We start from the raw sequence: 23,767 nt of genomic DNA on the forward strand, positions 1-23,767 counted from the left end.
CCATGGAGCACTGACTACTGATGCACTCTTTAACATGGTGCAACGTGCTAACTCACCTCACTGGCCCCAGCTCCAGGGACTGATGGGTAGTGATGAGTACATTATAACATGTTTATAGCCTGGACAGCTAAGCTGGGTTTAAGGTCTGACACCCAGGGAATTTTAGACAAGTGAGATTTCTAATTTACCACTGGGGCACCCCATTTCTTTTCCCCCTGAAATATCCCTGAGACTTTAAACTATGACAGTGTTGTGCAGAGAAAAGCTATTTTATGACAGATGATTTTTATCGGTTTCACATGCATAAAGAGATATTTCAGTGATATATTTCTGCTGCTACTTGCAATTAAATATGGCCACCAGGCTATTACAGGTGGAAGGTAAATGAAAAATGGCATTGCTAAAACATTTTCAAACCTCTCTAACATTTCTGAAATGGATTAGTGGTAACTTGATACCAAGCTTCTACTGATGCATTTTTGAAATGCTGTGTATAGCCTGGTAGCCTTGTTACCATTTGTTACTCTTGTGGTCAAGAAAATCTCAGACTACACCATATTACCAAGCATTCTTTCTTTTCTTACGCCTATATATATGCACACAGACAGGTACATGTGCACACACACATGCATATATATATATATATTATATATATATATTTCTGTATACACTACTAGTTTTATAGTATCTCTTATTCTTGTAAATTAAATCTATGTATTTAGGCTGCATTACTGTGCAAGCAAAATGCACAATCTTTGTTTGTCCCTCCTAGGGACCATAAGGAGAAAACTACCTAAATAAGGAGAAAAGGCTGTAGGGTTTGGCCCATAGCACTGGCTGTATATTCACTGTACATATAGGTCAGGTACAGACATTGCACTTATATGGATATGAGTGATCAGAAACCAGTCTATACCTGTAACAGAACAGAAGTTCAGTACACATAGGCTGGTTTTGAAATGGCAGAACCCAGTCTAAGATTTGCTCCCTGCAAAAAGTGTGTCCTGTTTACTATGGATCTAAACTATGCCACTTACAGAAAGCCACGTAACTTAGATCAGTTCTGCCTTGGGCTTTTTGAATGTCTGTACCTAGCCATACACTGTAGCTATTTAATTGCTCTCCCTTTGAATTGTAACATGACATGATGGACATATTCCTTATATAAAAGGTTCCATTATGATATATATTCCTTTGACCTATGGAGAGTTTAATGCTGATAATGGCACTCGCCCTGCAGATTCCTGGAGCTCTCTGTCAACCAAGGCCCGCTGGGAAGAAGGGGTGGCTGCAGGTGGGTGCCAAAATACCAAAACACAGTCACAGGTCAGCCCTTTGCATTTTTTAAATAAAATGATTCAAATGCCATACAACGAAGGCCCTTCTTCCTATTATCTTTTACCCTGCATGATTTAGAGACAGCACTTTTGACAGGGCTTCCGGCTTTCCAGACATGTGCTTTACACACTTCTTCCCCCAGTTCCTGATTTATGTGCCACAGCTCAGCCTCCACTCAGAGTAGAAGGTGCCTTGTTCAAATCCTGTAAGACCGGCCTTCAATTCAGAGCGGGTTACCATTTTCTCTTGAGTCCCATAAATGTCACTCTGAAATACATCACAGGTGCTGCTGTCCTCCTGACAACAGATTTACACAGTATTAGATATCTATTCAGAGGATTAAGCTGTGAAGCCGTGTGATATTTGGCAATGATTTACAAGGCTGGAGTCAGTCCTTAGTTCGAGACAACTTGTCTAAATACTCTACTGTTGATTTCAAAGGTATTTGATTTCTTCCTGTCAAACTTTATTTATAGGAAAATCACTACAACAGAGACTTTGCTGTTTGGACTTGATTAAATGTGACCCGGAAAACTATTTTAAAAAAAAAAATCAAGCAGCTTTCAAAATCAGTACTGACTGCCCCACATAGCTGTGGCAAAAGGGCAAGTCAGCATTTTCTTAATGTTATGTTTTTTGTCTCAAGCTTGTGACGTCCAAAGCCTTGATAGCACATTGCTTTATGTTCTGTGTTATGTCGGACTCATTGCCATATCCCGACTGAATCCAGAAACCTCCTTTAGAAAGAATGTAAGTCCCGATTTTAACAATATTGTATGTCTTTCTTAGTCCTGTGATATTTCCTCTATATGCTTTTCTAGGGAAAAATACAGTTGGAAACCACACAATGCTGTGACAACAGGGAACTTGCTTGAATCCTGTGGAGCTATTATAGCCCTGTGACTGTTTTAAATAAAATACATAAACTGCCCAGGTCTTCTCTGCCCAGATGAGTGCTTTACCCACTAGGCTAGAGAGTCATGCACTCTCTTTCTGGAAGTGAATGCTAAATTCTACCTTTTCTTCCCGCAGGAGGGGTAGAGAGTATCCCATCCCAGAACAGCTTCATGAATGATCATTACAACCGTCTTCAAGGAAGACAGAGAGTTTCTCACAGTCTGGGTAAGTCTTTAACCACCACTCCTGGTTACCTTTCAGAAGAAAGTTGTGACTGCATTACATCCTCATCCTGATCCTTTCAGCAGGCATCAGGCTTTCTCAGTGAATATCCACTAGAATAAGCTGCTCACGGGATTCAGGCGAACAAATGACTGGATCCCAGTGGGGTCTGGGCATGAGGTAGGTGCTCCGTCCTGTGAGGACCACACAGCTTATGCGACTGTGAAGAGGCAGGATTGTAGGCTCTCAGGGGACTTTGAATGACAAAAGTAAGGCACGTATGGAGCATAAATACCTATAGTCGGGTGACAGCCAAGCAGGGGTTTTCAGGATCATAATTTGGGACCTAGGCTTCTGAATCCTGCCTAAGTCCCAATGTAGTGTTTAGTTCTCTTTGGAAAAGAAAATGATCTTATTTTTCCAGGGCCTCAGTTTCCCATCTGCAGTGTTGCGAGGGTACATACAGAACACGTGTCAAGGCATTCAGTTATTATAGGAGGTTTTAAAGGTATCCAAGGTAGCTAGTCTGTAGCATCTGACAATGCAGGCTTGCCTTCTGCTATGTAGGCTGTGGAGTTTTGTCTAGTCTTCTTTCTTTCTTTAATTATTTTAATTTGCAAGGCATTTTTGCTTCTGGCATTTCCAACAGGTATTTTTCCAGAACCTAACTGATCTTGGGCTTAGGACATTTACCCAGATATTCAGTCTAAAGTTTCTTTTACTTAATTTAATCCAGTTGCTTTTTGCTATGTTGTCCTGCAGCACACCCCTCCTGTCCCTCATTGGTGGTCACACAATTTATCACCTGTTTTCACGTTCCTATTTACTAGTTGCTTCAACTTTGTCCCACACCCCCGCTCCTACTCAGATTTTACTTAGGCAACATATGTCTCTTAATGTAGGCTGTTCAGGTGCTTTCCCTAAGTAGATATCATGTAAAAATGGAAGAAGGATGTCAGCATTTTTTTATGAGGCAGTTTAGTTATTTTTCCAGGATGTCTTAATCTTTCTAGCCTCCATTTTCATTGCTCTTCCCTGAATCCCAGTCAGTTAACACAGATACAGGCAGATAGAGTGACATGGAAGGGAAGAAATCCTGCTTAGGATGCTGCCACACTGATGCTAGAAGCATGCTGCATATTCCAGGTGTAAAACAATGGTGAATTATAAAAATGGATGCGTGGGATTATGAAGCAGCTGAACAAGAAAAGTGGCATCAGGTTAATGCTTCCGCTCCCCCAAATGCACATTGTCTTCACTGGAATTTCCTGTTCCTTTTAGGCAACCAGTGCCCCCTCTTTTTTCCTCTCCCCTTCCCTACCCTTTCTATTCTCATCGGTGCCTTCTACTTAGTAGCTCTGCTTCCTGCAGGCCCTTTGCAGATCTGATGAAGTAAGCCCTCTGCTTACAGAACATCTCTGATTTAGTTAGCCTACACGGCTAGAGACAAAAGTCACACACAAACCAGTTTAATTGACCAGAAACAGGTTTAAACCCGTAACAGAACAGAAATGCAGTGCACTTAAACCGCTTTCAAAATGCCTGAAACTGGTTTAAGAGAAATCTGGAGGGATGTAGTGCCAGGCTTAACTGATTTAAGTCAAACCAGTTTCTGGAACTTTTGTCCCTGATCCCTTCCTGGTTCAAGCTTGCTCACAGTCCCCCAGCATCCCAAGATGCTTTGCAGCCCTGGGCTGTGCTGCCTGCTCTAGCAGAGCAGGGTCTGCCCTACCTCTCTGCTTCCTAGCTGGAGCGCTATCACTCCTCTGGCTGGCTGAGGAGGGAGGTGGGGGGATGCCATCCCTCCAACCTGGCACGGGTCCCCTAGCCACATGCAGCCTGGTGTGGGGATGGGGAGGGAAAGGAGGGGAAGGGTTTGGCTCTATCCCCCAGCCATGCTCTTTGGGCAGCCTCCCGGCCAGCTGGGGGGCAGAGAAGCCTGTACTGGGGCTTGGCTCCACCCCCCAGAGCTGGGAGCAAGAAGAGGGGGTGAAGTCCCCCAGCCACACCTCCTCCTCGGCCTCCAGCCTGGCTTTGGTGGGGTGGAGGGAAAGGGAAGCCTGCACTGGGACTTGGCTCTGCCCCTGGGAGCCAGGAACCAGAAGCAACACTGGAGTCCTGCTGCCACAACCTCTCCTGGACCACGTGAGGGGTGGTAGGGGAGAGAAGCCTGCACCAGGGCTTGGCTCCCCCGTTTCAGCCAACCTGGAGGCTGAAGAGGGTGTGTGGACAGGCGAGTCCAGCCCCACTCCTGGCTCCCAACTCCGGGAGGGCAGAGTAAAGCCCCCAGTTCAGGCTTCCCCTTTCCACCCCTGTGCTGGGCTACTCCCGACTCAGGGTCTGCTGCCGCACCATGGGGTGGGTTTTTCTCCCCCAGCCCTTCCTTAGCCAGCCTGGAGGCTGAGGAGTAGGTGTGGCTGGGGGGAGAAACAAAAATTGCCCAGTTCCTGGCTGTCTGCAATGACCTGCAATCTGGGAAAAGTGCTCTAGGGCCCCCAGCTACTGGTATGGGCCACTGCAGGGGCCTGGCTGCCTTTCCTGTTTGAAAAGTGAATATCAGTTCACTTTCTTATTTGTTCAATCTACACAGTTTAGAGAAACCTGAAAAGATTAAATCGATTCAGCCTCAGACTCTTTGAATGTCTGTACTTAGCCTAAAAGTAGATGCTTATCCTGCCTTCCGCCTAACTTCAGACTAACACGGCTAACTATGTCTGCTAATGAAATGCTGGTGCTACAGACATCAATGAAAAGACCTCCCATTGACTTCGGCGGGGCCAGGTCTTCACACAGGGAGATTCTAGGTACGTTGCTCTGCATGAGTAAGGCTGTGGACTGAGTTTCTATGCAAAGGACTTTTCCTTCCTTTATCTGGTTCAGGCCCCAGTTCATCTCAGTTCAGCCAAACCAAAGGTCAGCGCAAGCACTGTTAAAGTTTTCCTAACATTTGTTCCATGGACACTGCTCCTGAAATGGGCAGCATGAAGTATCCGGCTCAAAGTCACTGGTAAGTTTTCCAATAACGCTCCAGGCCTTCAGACAAAAATATGCCCAATGTCGCCTGCTCCACCTTGGCTTCTTTCATGTTGTTTAGAAAGGCCGTTGTTGTTGAGCTCCCTCTAATCCTAGCATTTAGGGAAGTTTGTTGCACCTGCTTCTTGCGTTCATTGACCATGAACAGTTTTATCTCTATAGATTTCCCCCGCTGAGCAGGATGACATAACTCAAAGTGAGAGGAAGTCGGTTTCAGATGTCAACCCTATCAGGGCTCAAATCCCCTCGCGTCAGGTAAATACACAGATGCTCTAACCCCATCACTGTCCCATCAGCAGCTGTTTAACAAAACCTTCATTTTCTTTTCTTCCAAACCAAACAAAATACTCCATACTTTCAAAATCTTGTTTCTCAATTAACCACTTGAAGTGCCAGCTCTTGAAATCCCCAGTGATTATCGTACTCATGTATTGGGTTTTTAAAGGAAAAGATACATCATTTCTTGGGGTCTGCTGAATGAACAGCATGTACCCAGAACATCTCTCTGTAAAATATCTGCACATCTTTCCAGGACAACAGCAAGAAGGATCAATGAATTCAACAGAGCTTGAATATTGGTACCAGGCTCTGAAAAATAAGTAGCTTGACTAACAAATATTTAAAGTTAGCACCAAGCTGCTTCTGGTGAGGTAAATGTCTGAATTAAATCATTGTGAGAGTCCAGTAATAATGGATATTTGACTGGAAAATATTTATTGCCTCGGAGTCAATTAATTAAACTTTCTTTCATTGCTTGCCACGGCTTTCCAATTTAGTATTTAAAAGGCTATTGTAGTGTTTGTTAGATGACAAATACAGCTTCTTATTTGCATCCCACTGAACAATAACGGAGTCCCCACGGTGGTAGGTGCTGTATATGCATTTTGTCCAACACAAACCCTGCATCGTCATCACAAGTAACATTAGGTAAGCTGAATTTATTTCCTTAATTATTTGCCCAGTAATTTTAAGGAGTGCACTTCATGGACCCATGCTGCATATGTTTATATTACATTCTTTAGGGAAAAGAAAGACCCTGCAAAGCGGGGATGTCAAGGCTGTTGCAAAGTGAAGCCCTCAAGTTTGTAAACACTAGAATTAAGGCTTCCTCTGTCAACTTAATGGGCCCACTTTCTGTGCATATCTGCTAATACGGTCTTCAATTACATAATCTCATACTATTTTAAACAAGGACCCGTGACAGTTTATATCAGCTGAGGGATTGCCTTCTAATCCTTAGTGCTCACAGCCACATACACAGACACTTTAGATTTTTTAACAACACATCAGTAACGTGTACACATAGGTCTTGGCCATGGCATCGTGCTGCACTCCAGTAGTCAGATGGGCAGCTTTTACAGAAGTGATAAGCAGTTATTAATCTGACATCAGCTGAAGTCAAGGGTGTTTAATGAACAGGTGGATCCAGCCTTCAGAGCTTCTCTATCTAGCCCACTGCGCTACTGGCAGACTACTGGATGTTGGGGGTGTGACCCACCACTTTGGTCCTGTTGGCCATGGTCATTGATGGCAAGTTGGTTTGCTGCTGTGGCTGCTCCCAAACCCTTGTTGCATCCCTGGGCTTACTGATGCCCCCAGACTCCTGTGGCTGCCGGACCCCTTCCACCATTGCTGGACCCCTTCCTTGGACTCCTTGCCACCTCTGGGCCTACCACAGGACCCCTCTGAATCCCTTGCTGCCTCCAGACCTGCTGTTGCCACAGTGGCCATGGCAGCTGCCCCCATGTCCCAGGCTGGATCTGACCTGTGGTCCAGTTTGCAGCCCCATGTGAGTTTGACACCCCTGATTTAATCTAAAGGGTAAGGTTGGTGCCAGAATAAATGGAGATAAATTCAAATTTTAACTGGAGATTACATAAAGGCTCCTAATCATAAGAGAAGTGACGTTCTGGAACAGGCTTCCAATAGGAGTAGTGGGAGCAGAAAAATCTATCTAGTTTTAAGATGAAGCTTGATATCTTTATGTAAGAGTTTCTAGCACCTGATACCCGCTGGATTCAGTGACCCAAAATGTACCTCTAGCCCCTACAGGCAGATTTGAACGGAGGGTCATTTACTTTTGTTTGGAACTGCCTTTCAGGGATCAAAAAATGTATCACTTCATAGTTATTGATGAAGGCTCATTAGATGTGATGTCTAAGAACAAGTCTTTCAACAAATTCAAGTAAATCAAAACAGACCAATGCACTGAAAGGGAGAGCCCAAGCAAGGTCTTTCTGTTTGCTTAGGTGAGTTTCAACTGATGGGCCAGACATGGGTTGGTACCAAGCGTGGGCCCAAGCGTGGGCTATGCCTAACTTCAGATGCTTGAGATAACTCTCTTTGTGCCTCTTTTACCCTGTGGTGAGAACTAAATTAAGACAATGTACCCTGAAATGAAACAGGCATAAGTTGCCACAGTTTAGTTTTCCCTTGCTCGAGGAATGGGGACAGTTATCGTGCAGAGTCTGAGCCATGGTAAAACCTCGCCCTCTTAATTGTGGGCACATGGGGTAATTGCAAAGTTGGAGGAAACAGGGGCTCTATAGGGCTTGGGGCTCACTTGGGGTTGGTCTCCCTATTTTGGGAAATGTCCTTCTAAAAGATCTACCAGGATATATATTCCATCTATGCCACTCTCCTTTGATATAAAATCTGAGTAGTGGGAGGTAAGCGGGTTCCCCAACTGAAGGCTGTGGTATTTGGGGATCATAAGTGCTCCTAAGTCTCCTAAAACTCTACAGGACTGGAGGCAGTAAAGTCTGGGTTTTGTCTTGGGTTTGTCCAGATACTTCTTATGTGACATTAGTTAAATTACCTAGCTCCTGCCTGTGCTTCAATTTTATCAGCTATGATTCTGACACAATTAATTATCTCACAGGCACATAATGCAACTTAATTCATTAAAGATTGTAAGGTACTTTCAGATTGTCAAATGGCAAGGACTGTACAAGTGTCAGATGCTAGCGTAATATTCTTTTCACACTTGGAAAGAGCCTGCTTCTCACTGAGATGCCCTGAGTGGGCTAAAAAAGTCAAGGGCTGAATTTTTAAAACCCCACCTTCCTTTACATAACTACTGTTTGTACCCAGAAATAACTGCAGGCACAATGCTGTTCCCACAGTTTGCCTAAGTTTAATTAGTCTCACTTGTATATCTCATATACCTTACCCAGGCGGTCAGATGTCTAAATGACAAAGTGTACCCACAAATAATTGCAGGTGCAAAAGTGCACCTGGTATTAATTGTGCATAGAGAAAAGGATGGCTGGATTGAATTCAAGCACCTAAAGTCATCATTTCTGAGTTGTTCTTGAAACTTCAGTTTATGTGGGAAAAGCACTTTTTTGTTGTTGCAAATCAAAAATGGCTAAATGCATTTTACTGACAAAATCTCTATACATTTAGCCTGTAGGCTGAGTCCCAGGAGAGAAAAGCTTTAGGGCAGACTTTCAAAGGCACAAATAGGAGGCTAAGGATAAAACCGCATGAATAATTTACTGTGGTATAGAAAGGGCAAGGTTTTATTGCATTTGATCTGATCTGTGCTAACTACCCATGTGTCTGCTCTTACCTTGGGGTAGTGAAAGCTAAAATGCAGGAGGTTAGCCTTCCGTACAAGAAGGGTAAGTAACAAAGGTTTACCTTCCACATACCATGGGGTAAGAGTGTTCATGCCAATAGTCACTCTACTTACTAGAATCCAAGGCAAAGGCTTTTTCCCCATTCAGCATTCAGGGGAGGGGGAGCCCCTAATTTGACCTGTGAGTACATGTTGGGGGAGGGCTGGGGGAGGGCAGTGCTTGTGGCTCCAGCTCTGAGCCTGGGCTCACACCCATGGTGGCACCTCAGGCCCCAGGTCCAGGTTCAGGGCTGAAGCTGCCAAACCTGCAACACCTGCTGCACGTCCTGGCTGAGGCCAGAGCCAGCATGTGCTTTGTGCATCTTGCCCCTGTGTCAAGTGGTACCCACCCAGGGGGCAGGTGGTGGCGGCGGGCCAGGCAGTGGGGGAGGGTAAGCAATGGATGGGACAAGTGCTCAGGGGTGCAGGCACTGTGGGCGGCAGGAAATATCAGGGGGTACAGGCATGGAGGGGGCAGGTGGAGCAGGGGATACAAACACCGTGGGAGCAGGCACTGGGAGGGGTAGGCAGCTGGGGGGCAAGAGGTGGGTACAGGAGGCAAAGCGCAGGGGTCAAGCTACTTGACTCTCCTGATGCCTATCCCACCACCACTTGCCGCCCCCTCCCCTTCCCATGCCCCGCCACTGCTTATCCCACTTTCCAGTGGGGTGATCAAATGTATTACGATGCCCCAAGAATTAGATTCTAGACATGGAAAATTGTAACAAATTAATCATTTTTCCATGTCTAGAATGGAAAGTCTAGATTCTAGTCACTGGGGTATTGTCTTAAATTCAGAGTAGTTTTGGATTAGGGTAAATGTAGTACTTGAGAAATGTGGAAAAGCTCCCCCCACATATTATACCTCAGTGTGTTGTTCATATGTCTGTACTCTAATCATCATTTGTCTATGGGTCCTGGTCCTGCTCCCATTGCTTTAAACATAAGAAAGATTATACCCCCAAAGAAGTGTTTGAGAATATCATGAGTGAGGCAAAACTAGGGAGCACAATGGGGAAATTTTTGTGGAATCTTAACTGCAACTTTCACAATATCCTTATGTGGAAAACGTACAGCTCTTTAGCCTAGTTGGTATTTCTTCCAGTATCCAGCCTTCTGGAGCATCAGTGCAGCATCCCAGATTTAAAGAAAAGCTATCAATCTATTTTGATTGTTCCAGTGCCATTCTTACCACTTTGAAATTTAGGGCTAGATCCTATTCTACCTATTAGGTGCCCGAGCGAAATCCTATCCCACCATGCTCACATCCCTGAAAAATGTAGGTGGATTCTCCCTCTATTTGCTATTTTTGTAAGTTAGTTTGAAGGCTAGGAAGATGGTATGTTACAAAAGTAGATGTGTTAATATTCTGCCAACGTGCTAATGTTCAGCAGGGTAGAAAAGGAACATACTTAGACTGGTGGGATAGGATTTGGCTCAGGCACCTAATAGGTAGAATAGGATCTAGCCCTAAATTTCTAAGTGGTAAAATGGCTTGATTATACCTGCTAATCAGGTAATTATGGGCATAAAAGTGATCCCAGTGTAAAAAAACCCCATGCAGTGAACATGTGCATGTGCATGTGCAGCGCATGTGGTTTGCAGCACCGCAGATGGGTTTGTGGCACTGCAGACAGTGCCGAGAGTCCGCGTGCTCTCATCTGGACACACCTTCTGTCTCAGTAAAGAAACTTCCGGCTGTTTAATGCAATTATGATGTCTTTTGTGTTTGCACAGCACCGAGCACAAGAGGGCCTCTCCTATGATGGAGGAGGTAATGCACAACACCAGAAACAACAATACTCACTTTCCTACCGCCCAGAAGTCCCATCTCAAGAACTGGAACCAAAGCGTTTTGAATAAACAGATTCAATGAGGCATTCCTATGGGTTTTTTTAAAATCTACTGAGGTTTCCCCTCCCTTCACCCCTCAATAATACTCAAGCTAAGGCCATGAACTTTCTTATCATTCCATGTTCTCAGATACTTCATTATTTAACATGCCCATGCCTTTCAAGGCAACATTTCCTGATCAGAGAGCAGCCCTGTTGTAAACAGCATGTGCCACTCTTGTTGGATGAAGTGCTTTTAAATAAATCAGTTCTGCACTCTAATTGTTTCCCACTGTTTGCCAGAAGAAGCTTTCTGTGTCTAGTTGTTCTCTTAATCTTTGTCACCTCCTTTACACCTGCTCAGGCTTTTCTAACAGCAACAGCGAATTCCCAAGGCAGACAGCTTGAGAATCAAACAATAAAGCTCAACTCATTTGTGAGGGCAGGCCTAGTGATCATTCCCTGGGAGCTCACATAGCATCACGGCAGGGAAGGCACAGCCACCTTATTGATATTCAGTTCTCCCTCATAACCAATTTTCAAAGTTTAGGTCAGCCCCTCCCAAGTCACCTTTTCACTTTGAAACATGTCTTTTCACAGCACGTTATATGTTATATAAAACCAGCTCTGGCTGGGGGACGAGCGAGCATCTGGAAATGTTCAGAACCATGGGGTTGGACCTTTTTGGTTTCTCTGTTGGAATAAAAAGTTAAAAGAATGTCTTTACTTTAAAATAAGGTTGAGTATTCAGCTACGCTCTGCACAGTGACAGCCTTGTCACATAACCATAAGGCTAGAAGGACCCTCAAAGGTCATGTCATCTACTGAAGCTTACCCTGCTCGCCCACTCCCACTCTCTCCACCCGACTGAGTCTCTGTTGACTGGCCAAGCTATTAACCATTCTTGTGCTCAGAGCCAGGGTCTTCTTGATAGGTAGGAAGAGTAACTTCAGGATAATTTGCCAAGGTGACCCCTCATTAAATCCTTTGTCAAACCTACTTCTACTAGCTCTGGGGTGCGTGCTGAAGGAGATGGGCGCAGAGGTGGTCTCCTCTTCTATCCTGCCAGTGAGTGGACGAGGCAGTCGGTATGAAACGTGCACCATGGAGACCAACTGGCGGCTACAGGAATGGTGCTTCGAGAAGGGCTTTGGCTTCCTCAGCCACGACGAGAGAAATGCTGGGATGGGACGGGCTCCACGTTTCCCCTAAAGGTAAGCGTGTGTTCTCTTCTAGGTTGGCGGACCTCCTCCGGCGGGCTTTAAACTAGGCTCGTTGGGGGAAGGGGTAGATGAGGGCAGAGGAAACAGCAGACTGCCAGACCAAACAGCACCAACAACTACAGCCCAGCCCAGACCAATGAGAGAAGCGAATAAACAGGTAAGAGATAGGGGCCAGGGTAACACTGGGACTAGGGGGTCAGTACACACACCCACAGGAGGCCTCAAATGCCTCTACACAAACGCTCATAGTATGGGCAACAAGCAGGAGGAACTCACCCTTCTGCTGGCTGGCACCAGCCCGGACATAGTGGGGATTACAGAAATGTGGTGGGACGAAACGCATGATTGGGCAGTCAATGTCAAGGGCTATAGGCTGTACAGGAGGGACAGGATAGGAAGGAGAGGCGGGGGCATGGCACTCTACATTAAGGAGGAATACACATCCTCGTCAATTAGCAAGGAGTCAGAGGAGGGGCACTCCGAAGTGCTTTGGGTTAGGGTACAAGGCAATCGAGGGAAAAGGGACTTAACGGTGGGAGTCTACTACAGACCTCCCAACCAGGGAGAAGAGCTTGACCAGGAATTCTTGGGTCAGCTCACGGAGGTAGTGAAGGCTAAGGATGTGGTAGTCATGGGGGACCTGAATTTCCCGGACATCTGCTGGGAAGAGCAGTCAGCCAGGTCTGACCGCTCACGTAGATTCTTGGCCAGAGTGCAGGACCTCCATCTAACCCAGGAGGTGCACAGCCCCACCAGGGGGGACGCCTTGTTGGACCTAGTGCTGGCCACGGGTGATGACCTGGTGAGGGGGCTGCCGGTGCTTGACCACCTGGGCGACAGCGATCAACGCCTGCTGGAATTCACCATCCAGCGCAAGGTGGCAAAGGCATGCAGTAAGGCAGCGAACCTAGATTTTAGGAGGGCAAACTTCAACGAGCTAAGGAGGATAGGTGGAGAAGCACTGAGGTCCCGGAGGGGAGGGGAGCCAGGTGTCCAAGGAGAGTGGTCACTCCTTAAGGAGACGATCCTCCAAGCCCAAAGGAAGGTAATCCCAATGAGGATCAAAGGGAGCAGGAGAGCACACAAGCCTCTGTGGCTCACCAAAAGCATCCAGGAATGTCTCCTTGCTAAAAAGGAGGCTTACACCCAATGGAAAGAAGGGGTCATCACCAGGGAGGACTATTCTGTAGTTGCTTGGGGATGTAGGGGGGCGGTTAGGAAGGCCAAGGCAGAGATGGAACTGAGACTAGCTTCCCAGATTAAGGACAATAAGAAGTCCTTTTATAAATACATGGGGGTAAAAAGAAGGTCCCGGGTAATGTGGGGCCCTTGCAGGATGCGATGGGAAACTTGGTTGTCACACCAGACGGCAAGGCCAACATGTTTAACCATTTCTTTGCCTCCGTCTTCCTAAGTAGGGACCAGAACAGCCACCTCCCTGCTGGGCCCCGCTCGGGCCCCGGGGGAGGCACACCTGGGCCATGGGTTAGCGAGGATTTAGTTAGGGAGCTTCTGGAGGGGTTGGACATATTAAGTCAGCCGGTCCGGATGATCTCCACCCTAGAGTTCTAAAGGAACTGGCCGAGGTCATTGCAAGTCCCTGGGCATGGCTGTACGAGCACTCGTGGTGCTCTGGTGAGGTACTGGAGGACTGGAAGAGGGCCAATGTGGTCCCCATCTTCAAAAAAGGCAGGAGGGAAGACCCGGGAAACTATAGGCCGGTTAGTCTTACCATGATCCTAGGCAAGCTGTTCGAGAAAATTATGCTGGCACACATCTAGGAAGGGCCAGCACGGGACTGCATGCTTAGAGGCAACCAACACGGGTTCATCAGTGGCAGGTCCTGTCAGACCAACCTGGTGGCCTTTTACGATCAGATCACCAGATCGTTAGACACAGGGGTAGCAGTGGACGTAGTCTTCCTGGACTTCCGGAAGGCTTTTGACACTGCCTCTCACCCCGTTCTCATTAAGAAACTGGGGGGCTGTGGTGTAGACACCCACACAGTCAAATGGGTCACCAACTGGCTGGAGGGCCACACCAGAGGGTGGTAGTGGATGAGTCCTTCTCACCCTGGAAGGACGTGGGCAGTGGGGTCCCCCAGGGCTCGGTCCTTGGGCCCGCACTGTTCAACATCTTCATCAGTGATTTGGACGAGGTGGTAAAAAGCACCCTGTTAGAATCTGCTGATGACACTAAGATGTGGGGGGACGTGGGCACACTGGAAGGATGCAACAGGCTACAATCAGACCTAGACAGGTTACAAGGGTGGGCGGATGAGAATAGGATGGGTTTCAACACAGACAAGTGCAAGGTGATGCACCTGGGGAGGAACAACCGGCACCATACCTACAGGTTGGGGAACTCCCCTCCTGTCAGCACGGAGACAGAAAGGGATCTGGGGGTCATCATTGACTCCAAGATGAACATGGGCTGGCAGTGTGGGGAGGCAGTCAGGAAGGCCAACCCCACCTTGTCATGCATCCACAGATGCATCTCGAGCAGGTCCAAGGAGGTGATCCTCCCCCTCTATGCGGCACTGGTCAGGCTGTAGCTGGAGTACTGCGTCCAGTTCTGGGCGCCACACTTCAAGAGGGATGTGGACAACATGGAGAGGGTCCAGAGGAGGCCACTCACATGATCAGGGGACAACAGGGCAGGCCCTATGAGGAGAGGCTACGGGACCTCAGCCTCCAAAAGAGAAGGCTGAGGGGGGATCTCGTGGCCTGTTATAAACTAGTCAGGGGGGACCAGCAGGCACTGGGGGAGTCACTGTTCCCCCGAGCACCGCCAGGAGTGACCAGGAATAAGGGTCACAAGCTGGCAGAGGGTAGGTTTAGGTTAGATATCAGGAGGCGCGACTTCACGGTCAGGGCGGCTAGGATCTGGAACCAACTTCCAAGGGAAGTGGTGCAGGCTCCTACCCTGGGGGTGTTTAAGAGGAGGTTAGATGTACTCTTTCCTGCCATGGCAGGGGGTTGGACTAGATGATCTACTCAGGTCCCTTCCGACCTAGAAACTATGAAAGTATGAGACCTGCAAGTCACTACTATTTGGCATTGTGCCGGCAAGTGGGGAGCTATGCCTTCTCCTTTCCTAGTCTCAGCTCGTTGTTTATCCTCCCTCTCAACTTCCCAACCACAACTTATGTGTCTGCGTAGTCCACCTGCTAAGCCTCAGCTAATTCCTAGGCTGTGTCCTCTTTCAGGAAAGAGCAGTGTTCTGACTTCACAGTAGTAATGTGGTATCTAACAAGAGGTGAAAACCTAAGCATTGTATTCATAAGCTTGTGTAAGTCTATCCCAACTGTGCAGTCGGTCCAAAAAAGGTATCACCCACACAAATCCTTGCCTTTCGCCTGGTTCCTGGGCCAATCACAGCTACAATGTCCCTCTAATACGAGAGAAGACAAGGTTGTTTGTAGCGTTCACAGTTTAACAGGTTGAGCCAAACATTGGAGGGCAAATCTTGCATTTTACTTTGGCCTGCTAACATATGTTAAAACTATGGCTGTCTTGTCACTGCTAGCTTTTTACCTTATTTATTACAATGCGTTAACTAACACATGGTAAGAACATGCCTTTTCTCCTGTTAAAGACAAGGCTCCAGACTGTATGCTCTCTGGGGCAGGTCTTCATTAGTCAGCTTGGAGCGGTCTGAGAAGAGTTACAGCAGAACTGGAATGTTAAAAGATTGCTAATTTTGCTCTGAAGAAATAATGTTTCGTTATAACCTGTGGCTTTTCAATAACTTTCAGCCAGCATTCACAGATTTGCTTACTCAGACTCCTCCCTTTGAAAGCTCTTACTGCTTTTCCTTTAGCTCACTCTATATCCGCCACTCGTATGCTTTTCATACCAAAAGTGAGATTGAACACGTTTTGAAGATAATTTCCAAACAATACAAACTGGGTTTTGCTGTTGTTTGGGAGCAACTGATTACAGCAGATAATGCAATTGCTGGAAAAGCAAGCAGAAATCACATCCCTAATCAACAGGGAATACAAATATAGAAAACAATTAAAGTAATCAAAAGCCATATTTACCGCAGTTTTTAATTGTCACTTAAAGACATGACAACACAACGTGAAGGCATTATTCAGTTTAGTTCTCAATTGGGGATGGCAAGTAAGCTTTAAGTTGCTACTGTCAAAACAGGGGTTGTTATTTTTCTACTTCCCAGGGCAGTCAGGCATTGCAAGTTCGATGTCGAAATCTTAGAAGAAGCATGTTCCATGAAGCTGCTCATATTTTGGAAAGGGTAATGTTCCATGGTTTAAGCAGTTAGTGAAAACAATGCTTCAACGGAGAAGAGACCACCCAGCAACAGCTTTCAGACTAACACACAGGTAGTGCCATTAGAGAAAGTTGTTCCCAAGGAAATATAAGTCTCTAAGTGACTCACATCAGTGCAAACAGCCAAAGCACATTCTGTTATGTCTCCACTCAATAAAAAAGGGATACAATTCCTTGGATATAATTTTTTTGAGCCAGGGAATGGACTATGTTTTATTTTATTCCCATATTTATTTTATTGCATTTAATTTATTATATGTCATAAAATTCCTATTAGTGCACCTGTCCAAGTAACTAACCTGAATAATCCAATGAGTTTGTCTCTGTCAAGTTTTCTTGCTCTACCAGGTTTCCAAACTATTTTGCAGATATATCCCTCCTAACAGGAATGGACTATCTACCTCTGAGTTAGCCAAACAGGTGCTCTACAATTCCCTTTGCTGACGAGGTTCTTTGGGTAAATGTGATATCATTTATTAGAGCGACTAAATAGTTAGAAAAATTGTTTTTTGCAAGCTTTCAGGTACAAAATCCCTTCTTTAGGCACAGGGGGAGTTTGGTGCTGCTTCGTGTGCTCTCCAGGGTGGAATTTCAGTAGGCAACATTCAGTGGGGATCTAGAGGGGGAGATGGTTATGAGCTGTGTGTTAGATCCCTTTCCCTCGAGACTGCAATATATATTAGGGGTGTGCAAAATGGGCCATATTCAGTTTGGATTCAGCCTGAATAGGGGACAGTGATTTGATTATTTGATTTGGATCACTGTCCCGATTTGATTTGTCCGAAACTGAATCTGAAGATTCGATGCTGATTTGGAGAACCAGCGATTCGGCCATAGACACAGTTTTAAATGTTTTTTCTACGTACCTTGAGGTACCAACTGGCTTGTGAATGCTGCAGTGCTGGGGTGGATGAAGCAGGGGGGCCCCCACGTGCTTGGCGGCGAACCCAGAAATGGACCGGAAGTACTTCTGGTCCACTTCCCGGTCTGCTGGGGAGTGCACTGGGGGCCCCCCCCAACCTCTCCCCAACTTGGCGATCAGCCACGGGGGGACCCTGGCTGCTCCCGCAGACCCAGGAGGCACCAGCCACTGAGCCAGACGGGTCTATGGGGGGGGGGGCAGTACACTCCCTGATGGGACTAGAAGTGCTTCTGGTCTACTTCCAAGTCTGCTGCCAAGCATACTGGGGAGCCCCCCGCACTCCCGTGGGATGCCCCAGCACCACAGCGTTCACAAGCCACCTGGTACCTAGAGGTATGTAGAAAAAACATTTAAAAACTGTATCTATGTCCGAATCTCCAAATCTTTCCGAATCTCTCCGAATTGATTTGGAGGGTTCTGATTCAATTCAGAAAGATTAAAGGGTCTCCTGATTTGATTCAGACTCAGAGATTTGGCGACCGAATCGGGCCGAACCTCCGCCGAATCGAATCGGGGCTGAAGCTTCACACAGCCCTCGTAGATATGTAATGCACTGGGAATGTTGTTGGAGAAGCCTGTCAATACCCAAATGAACAAGTCTCAGACAAGAGACTGCAAGCTCCTTGCTCAAGGAAACACCTTTGACAGAGGCAATGTCTTCAGTTATCACAGAGCCTGTAGTTTTTCACCACAGTTAATTCACAACTAAAACACAGAAGCTGCATTGGTGCTGACTGGTCAATGATCTCCTAAAGATGGCTGAAGGTTGCATGGCCAGGCTGGTATACTCAAGGTTTTTTCTGAACGAACTGCAAACAAGCAGAAAAAGTGACTGCTTTCTTTTTCTTACTGAGCATGTTAGAAGTAGATGAGAGCGATCGCTCCTCTTCCCCAAGTATTCTATTCTCACCCCTCCACCCTTGTCTGATGTATATAAAGACCCCTTGGGGGTGGTTAGCACCAAAGTTATTGAATGAAGACCTCCATGGCTGGTATGATATCAAGCTCTAGGTTGCCACCTTTTCTGAACCAGCCAGTAATGGAATGACTTAACCAGTATCAACAGAGATTGGGCAAGAGATCAGAGTTACCTAACCTAGGGTTTGTATTAGATCCCAGCTCCTTCTGGATATCAGACCACATAGCTGGTTGAATCTGCTCAAAACAGCTCTCATAACAGCCAGCTTGAATTCCACACAGCTCCTAGCTTTGGCCATGTTCATGCTCCTAGTTTAAGCTGCTCTGTGTGTGTAGACAGAATTTCATTTGTATGTATGTTTGGCAAATGGCTCTTCTTTTGTAACTGCCTGCATGTATATCCTCAGGTACTTGTGCATGACTGTTTTCTTCTCTCTGGTGCAAATGACAGTGATAGTCAGGTCCATTCAAGCTTCAGACACGCTACCACCTCTTCACATTTTCATGCTTGATCATAACCATGGGTTTACAAATCTATCACCCTGCTTCCTGGGCATAAAAGCATCACTATTCACTGTGCTGATATGGATTGGAACAGACTGGCCTTCTCTTAGCAGTACACTTGCAAATTGCTAGGCAGGCGACTTCTTGTATAAGTGTATATCTTTGGTAAGCATGTGTGGTATTCAAGCAGATTCACAATGGGGGCTTTCCTACCAGTCCTTAGTTTTAATGAGCACACATTTCTCTAGTTACAATCTTCCCCCTGCCCCACCCCACTCAAGCCTGTTGTGGTACTGTTAACATGATCTTATTGTATTGCAATGAGCTTAAAAGCCCTGTTTTATCCTTTTGCTAAATTGACACATTTCTCTGAGGTAGAATGAGGTCCATTATCAGAGATCATCCTGCAGGGATTCTATAGCTAGCGAAAATAGCTTTCTGTTAGTAGATTATTGTGTATTTTTAATGTCTGGGATTTGCAATCCAGAATCTACTTTAGTAATGTACAATTATGAGATAGTGTTTGCTTTTCCAAAGGCACAAATTAGTGTCAAAGGTCTGTCACAGATTTGGATAAGTACCTCAAAACATTTCTGCAACAATTTGCTTTAATAATGTATTTGCTTTATGTTTCTTTACGTTCACTTCCCTTCCAGGTTTTCATGAGCTACTTTATTGACAGAAGTGCTAATAAAAATTAAGTTTTATGTGAACATTAGAGAATATTTGCAAATTTGGAACTCGTCACACACCAGAAACCCAATTTAAAGAGTTACACTGAAACAACTGGAAAGCATAGATGATAAATGGTTGCACGTGTGCAGTGAGCCACTGCAGCTCGAATTTTGAATACCAGTATGATGCTCATGAACAATTTGTAGTTTTTCAGTGAGTAAAGTGAGATTCTGGTTCTACATCTGCCCATTCAAGGGTATTTTGTAAATGGAGGTTTTGTATATTAACTTGTGCCCCTTCGGTAATAATTAAATGCCACACTCTATGTATTTATAACATTTGTGGACTCACTTGAAGCTGTTTATAATGAAGTATAATATTAGTGCCAAATAGTTTCAATGCATTTTGCATACTGACTTGCTGTTCTTGTTACCAAGACCTCTTATTCATAGTACTGAGAATGTTTAGCACTCAAGTGACACTTCTCCCCTTCAAAAGACTATTACAAACATCAGCACTATAACCATCAGGCCCTTGACTGCCCAGGAGCTATGGCAGGTAATTCCTATTAGCTCCATTCATGCAAATGGAGAAACCATTTGGATAACATTATGTGATTTGACCAGAGCCACATATGGGAGTAATTGTCAGAGGTGAGATGATGCCTCTGAAGTTAGTGGCTCCAAGCATGGGCTGAGATCACTAGACCATGCTGAAAAATGTGAAAAATATCATGTGAAAAATACATTCTTTCCCTTTAATAGCATTAAAGTCACTTTAACTAACTGAGAGCATGAGGAAGAGAGAGGAGTATAATTTAAGATTTATGATTTATGTATTGATTTAAAAAATCAATTCATTAAAGCTCTGGGTTGCTCTCAAAAGCCATGTACAGATATTCAGTTTTTACTGGGAAAATCACTGTTCTTCCACTAGAAAACAAAAGTGTGCATTCAGACATTCAGGCTTTTTCTCCCAGAGCAAAAATGGCCATTCCATTAGAAAAATAACCCAGGAACAACCTGAATTAAATGTCTCCAGGGAGAGTTTCTCCCAGGAGACTGAACATCTGCACTGAGAGCCTGAACTCTAGCCAGCTTCCCCTAGTCTCCCTGCTCTGCTCAGCAGAGTGGCAGGGTTGGTGTTTGAAAAGCCAGCGTGGCTAGAAGCTAGGTTTGCAGGCCTGGCTCTCCACCATGCTAGCTTCCCCTTGCCCCTCAGTTAAGCTGTGGGGGCAGAGATGTAAAAGCCAGAGGGGCCAGGAGCTGGGCTTGGGGGAAACCTCTCAAGCCTGGTGCCTAGCCCCTTCAGCTTCCCTTTGCTCCTTCCCTGCTGCTCAGCTGAGTGGTGGGGGTGGTAATGGAAAAGCCAGTGCGGCTGGGAGCCTGGCATGTGGAGGTTTTCCCTAAGTCCCGCTCCCAACTTGCTGACTTCCCCTTGCTGCCCAGGTGACAGCACAGGGCAGGGGGAGGCAGGCTGCTGCGTCGGGAGCCTTGCCACCGTGGTGAAATACCCCCACCTCACCCTGCATGACCCTGAGTCAACCCAGAACAGTGCGGTGGGGGGTGGGGGCAGGCTGCCATGCCCCTGTGCAAAGCTCCCAGGGCATTTATACATGTGCTCTGGGAGTGTGCAGGCGGGGGTGCTTTAATTAGAGAAGCTCCAACAGCACCTTGTGTATCAGTGTTCCCCCCTGCTTAAAAATGGTGGCTGGGTCACTTTAACTAAAGCTCATTTGACAAGCTTTAGTTAAAGCGCCCTGCTGCCATTTTTAAGCACAGGGACACTGATACATGAGATGTTGGAGTCTGCTGGAGAATGGTAATTACCACGCTCCAACGGACTCAATTAATCAGGCCTGCTCTGATGTGCTGTAATTACAGCGCATCGGAGCAGCCTCACTCCTTGTGTATAGGTGCCCCGAGAGTGTGGCTACAGTGGCTGAGTGCTCCCCACCTCTCCCTATACTCCTCTGGGTCATCCCAGAGAAGTGCAAGGATCAAGGGCTATTCTCTTGCAGGGTAGAACTGGAAGGGTTTCAGCAGCTTCCAACTGCACTTGACAGCCTACCTCCTTCCCAGACTGGGAGAGAGTAGGCTGTTAATTAATGGGCTCCCCTAAGGGTGGCAGTGGATCTGGGAAGCCTGGGAAGCTCTCCATCTATGGGGCTAGAGGAACTTCTGTACAGTCCAGCTCCTGGTAGAAATTTCTTCTGGTAGAAATGAACATCTGGATGCAGCCAAAGGCTCTAATCCAGCAATGCACTTATGCATATATATATATATATATATATATAATTTTAACCATATGAGTAGTGCCAGTGAAGTGCTTTTCTGGACTGAGGCCAAAGAAAATGTCATCCCTAGACTTGAGGTTCAGGTGTAAAATAGGAAAACATCATTTATGAGAGATTAAATTAATGACACTTGTGTGCAGAGCATCCCTAGCATTTGACACCAATACATCAAGCTAATAAAAGATGGTGTCAAAGAGAAAAATGCCTGTGTTAAGCCATTACTGTTAGAATGTAATAAGCTGCTCCTGTCCATCTCACAGAAAGACACTTCAAGCACAGTGATCCTAGCCTTTAATTAATTCAACAGTCATGTTCATAAATAGAAGTAAGGGCTAAAACCCTACATCCAAGCACTCTGATGTTTACAGTTTTCACATCTGGCATCTACCGGCACTCCCAGCCCTCTGAATTTTTGAGGAACAATTAATATAAATATGGATCCAACAACATTTTTGTAGTGTGAGATTGGTCCTTATTCTGCCTTTCTGTTTACTTTTAATGTTTGCCCTCTCAAGGGAACTAAGAATGGCAATTTTCAGTATTCAAAGGTATGAAGGAATTGGATTATTTTATAAGACTGTAATGGTGACCCCATTTCAGCAGAAGGAAACACTTTGTATCTTCGTCTCTTGGACTCCTTCACTTTTAAATTCTTGGGAGATGGTGCCGAACATCTCGTTATACATCTCTGGCAGCCTCCCTAGGAAGCCATGCCAAGGATAGCTTCTCTAATCTGCTGAAAGACTTGTGTGCCGAGGTCATGTGCAGCACAGTCAGAGGTAACCAGACCTTGTGCTAAACTGGCATGTGGAATGAGATGGGAAATGCTAGGAGAAAGAGTGAGCCCCGAGAGGTGAAAATGGAGTGTGACTTAAATTAGCAGGGTAACACCTTCTCATAATGATACAAAGCTGTTTTCCATTTCAGCTCATTAATTCCTGAGACTTCTCAGTCACACGCTAAATCTTACCATTTACTTCTAGGTTTACGTCAGGTTGATCTTTACACTCAGAGTGATGCCTCTGACTTTGCAAGTGCAAGAACTGCCAGAGGGAACAGAAAGCTCTTGTAAGCTATATAATCCAACACAAGGAACATAGTATTTCCAAAGTGATACTTACATCTACGATGAGGAAATCAAGCCAACACCAGGCATTGGTGAAATACTTTTTGAAGCCATAAGCCACCCATTTCAAAAGCATCTCCAGGACAAAGATGTAGGTGAACATTTTGTCAGCATATTCCAACATGATTTTAATGTTTTTTCGTTCTTCAAGGTAGATATCTTCAAATGCCTGGAAGTACAAAGCACTGATTTGCAATAAGCTCTGCAGTACTACGGTGGCAAATGGTAGTGCTCTGTTCTGCACGTGTAGCCTTGTTTGATGTGAAGTCACAGCTAAAGTATATGTTAAATGGCAGCTTCCCCTAATGCATCTGCTCATTATGAAGATATTTAAAATTGTGTCTAGTTGTGCAAGTGGAGATATAATTATTTACATAATGGGGCTATTTCTTCTGGGTGAGCCGGCTATAAATACAGGGAGACTGGAAGTATGAATGTTATATTCGTGCCAATGGGAGTTCTGCTCCCAAATACCTTCACATGCTTTTGAAAATCAGCACTTTTTCCTTTTGATTAAAAATAATCAACCAAACATAGCACAAAATAAATTACTCTCATTTGAAAAATGTTTAGATAGTGAGGGGCTGGCAGGTTCTTCTGAAATGTTCTCCTGGATCACTCTGTTTAATAAAAGGTGTCTTTTCCATGATTTCTAGAACAGTTGTCCAGGCTCATTTCTACCCCAACAGCATCCCATTGTCCTTAAAGGAATTGCAAAGGTGCAACCAATTCATGGATCCAGCAAGGAATTTAAGCATGCACTTAACTCTAGGCATATAGCAAACTCCCACTGATCTCAAGTTGAACACAAACTTACGTCACTTATTTAGTGGGAATGGGATGACTGAGCATGCGTTTAAGCAC

At 45.6% G+C, this 23,767-nt stretch overlaps 1 protein-coding gene across 1 annotated transcript in view; it reads right to left on the reverse strand.

The window, feature by feature from the left end:
- SCN5A (sodium voltage-gated channel alpha subunit 5) overlaps positions 1-23,767 on the reverse strand; it is a 317,379-nt gene that overhangs the window by 28,099 nt on the left and 265,513 nt on the right. The window contains exon 21 of the mRNA XM_090047773.1: positions 22,899-23,072. Within this exon, the coding sequence (XP_089903899.1) occupies positions 22,899-23,072 (174 nt within the window). The remainder of the gene's footprint in view (positions 1-22,898; positions 23,073-23,767) is intronic.

This window comes from Crocodylus siamensis, chromosome 5 (assembly GCF_052110815.1).
Source record: "Crocodylus siamensis isolate JL-2025a chromosome 5, ASM5211081v1, whole genome shotgun sequence".
NCBI classification, from domain to species: Eukaryota; Metazoa; Chordata; order Crocodylia; family Crocodylidae; genus Crocodylus; species Crocodylus siamensis.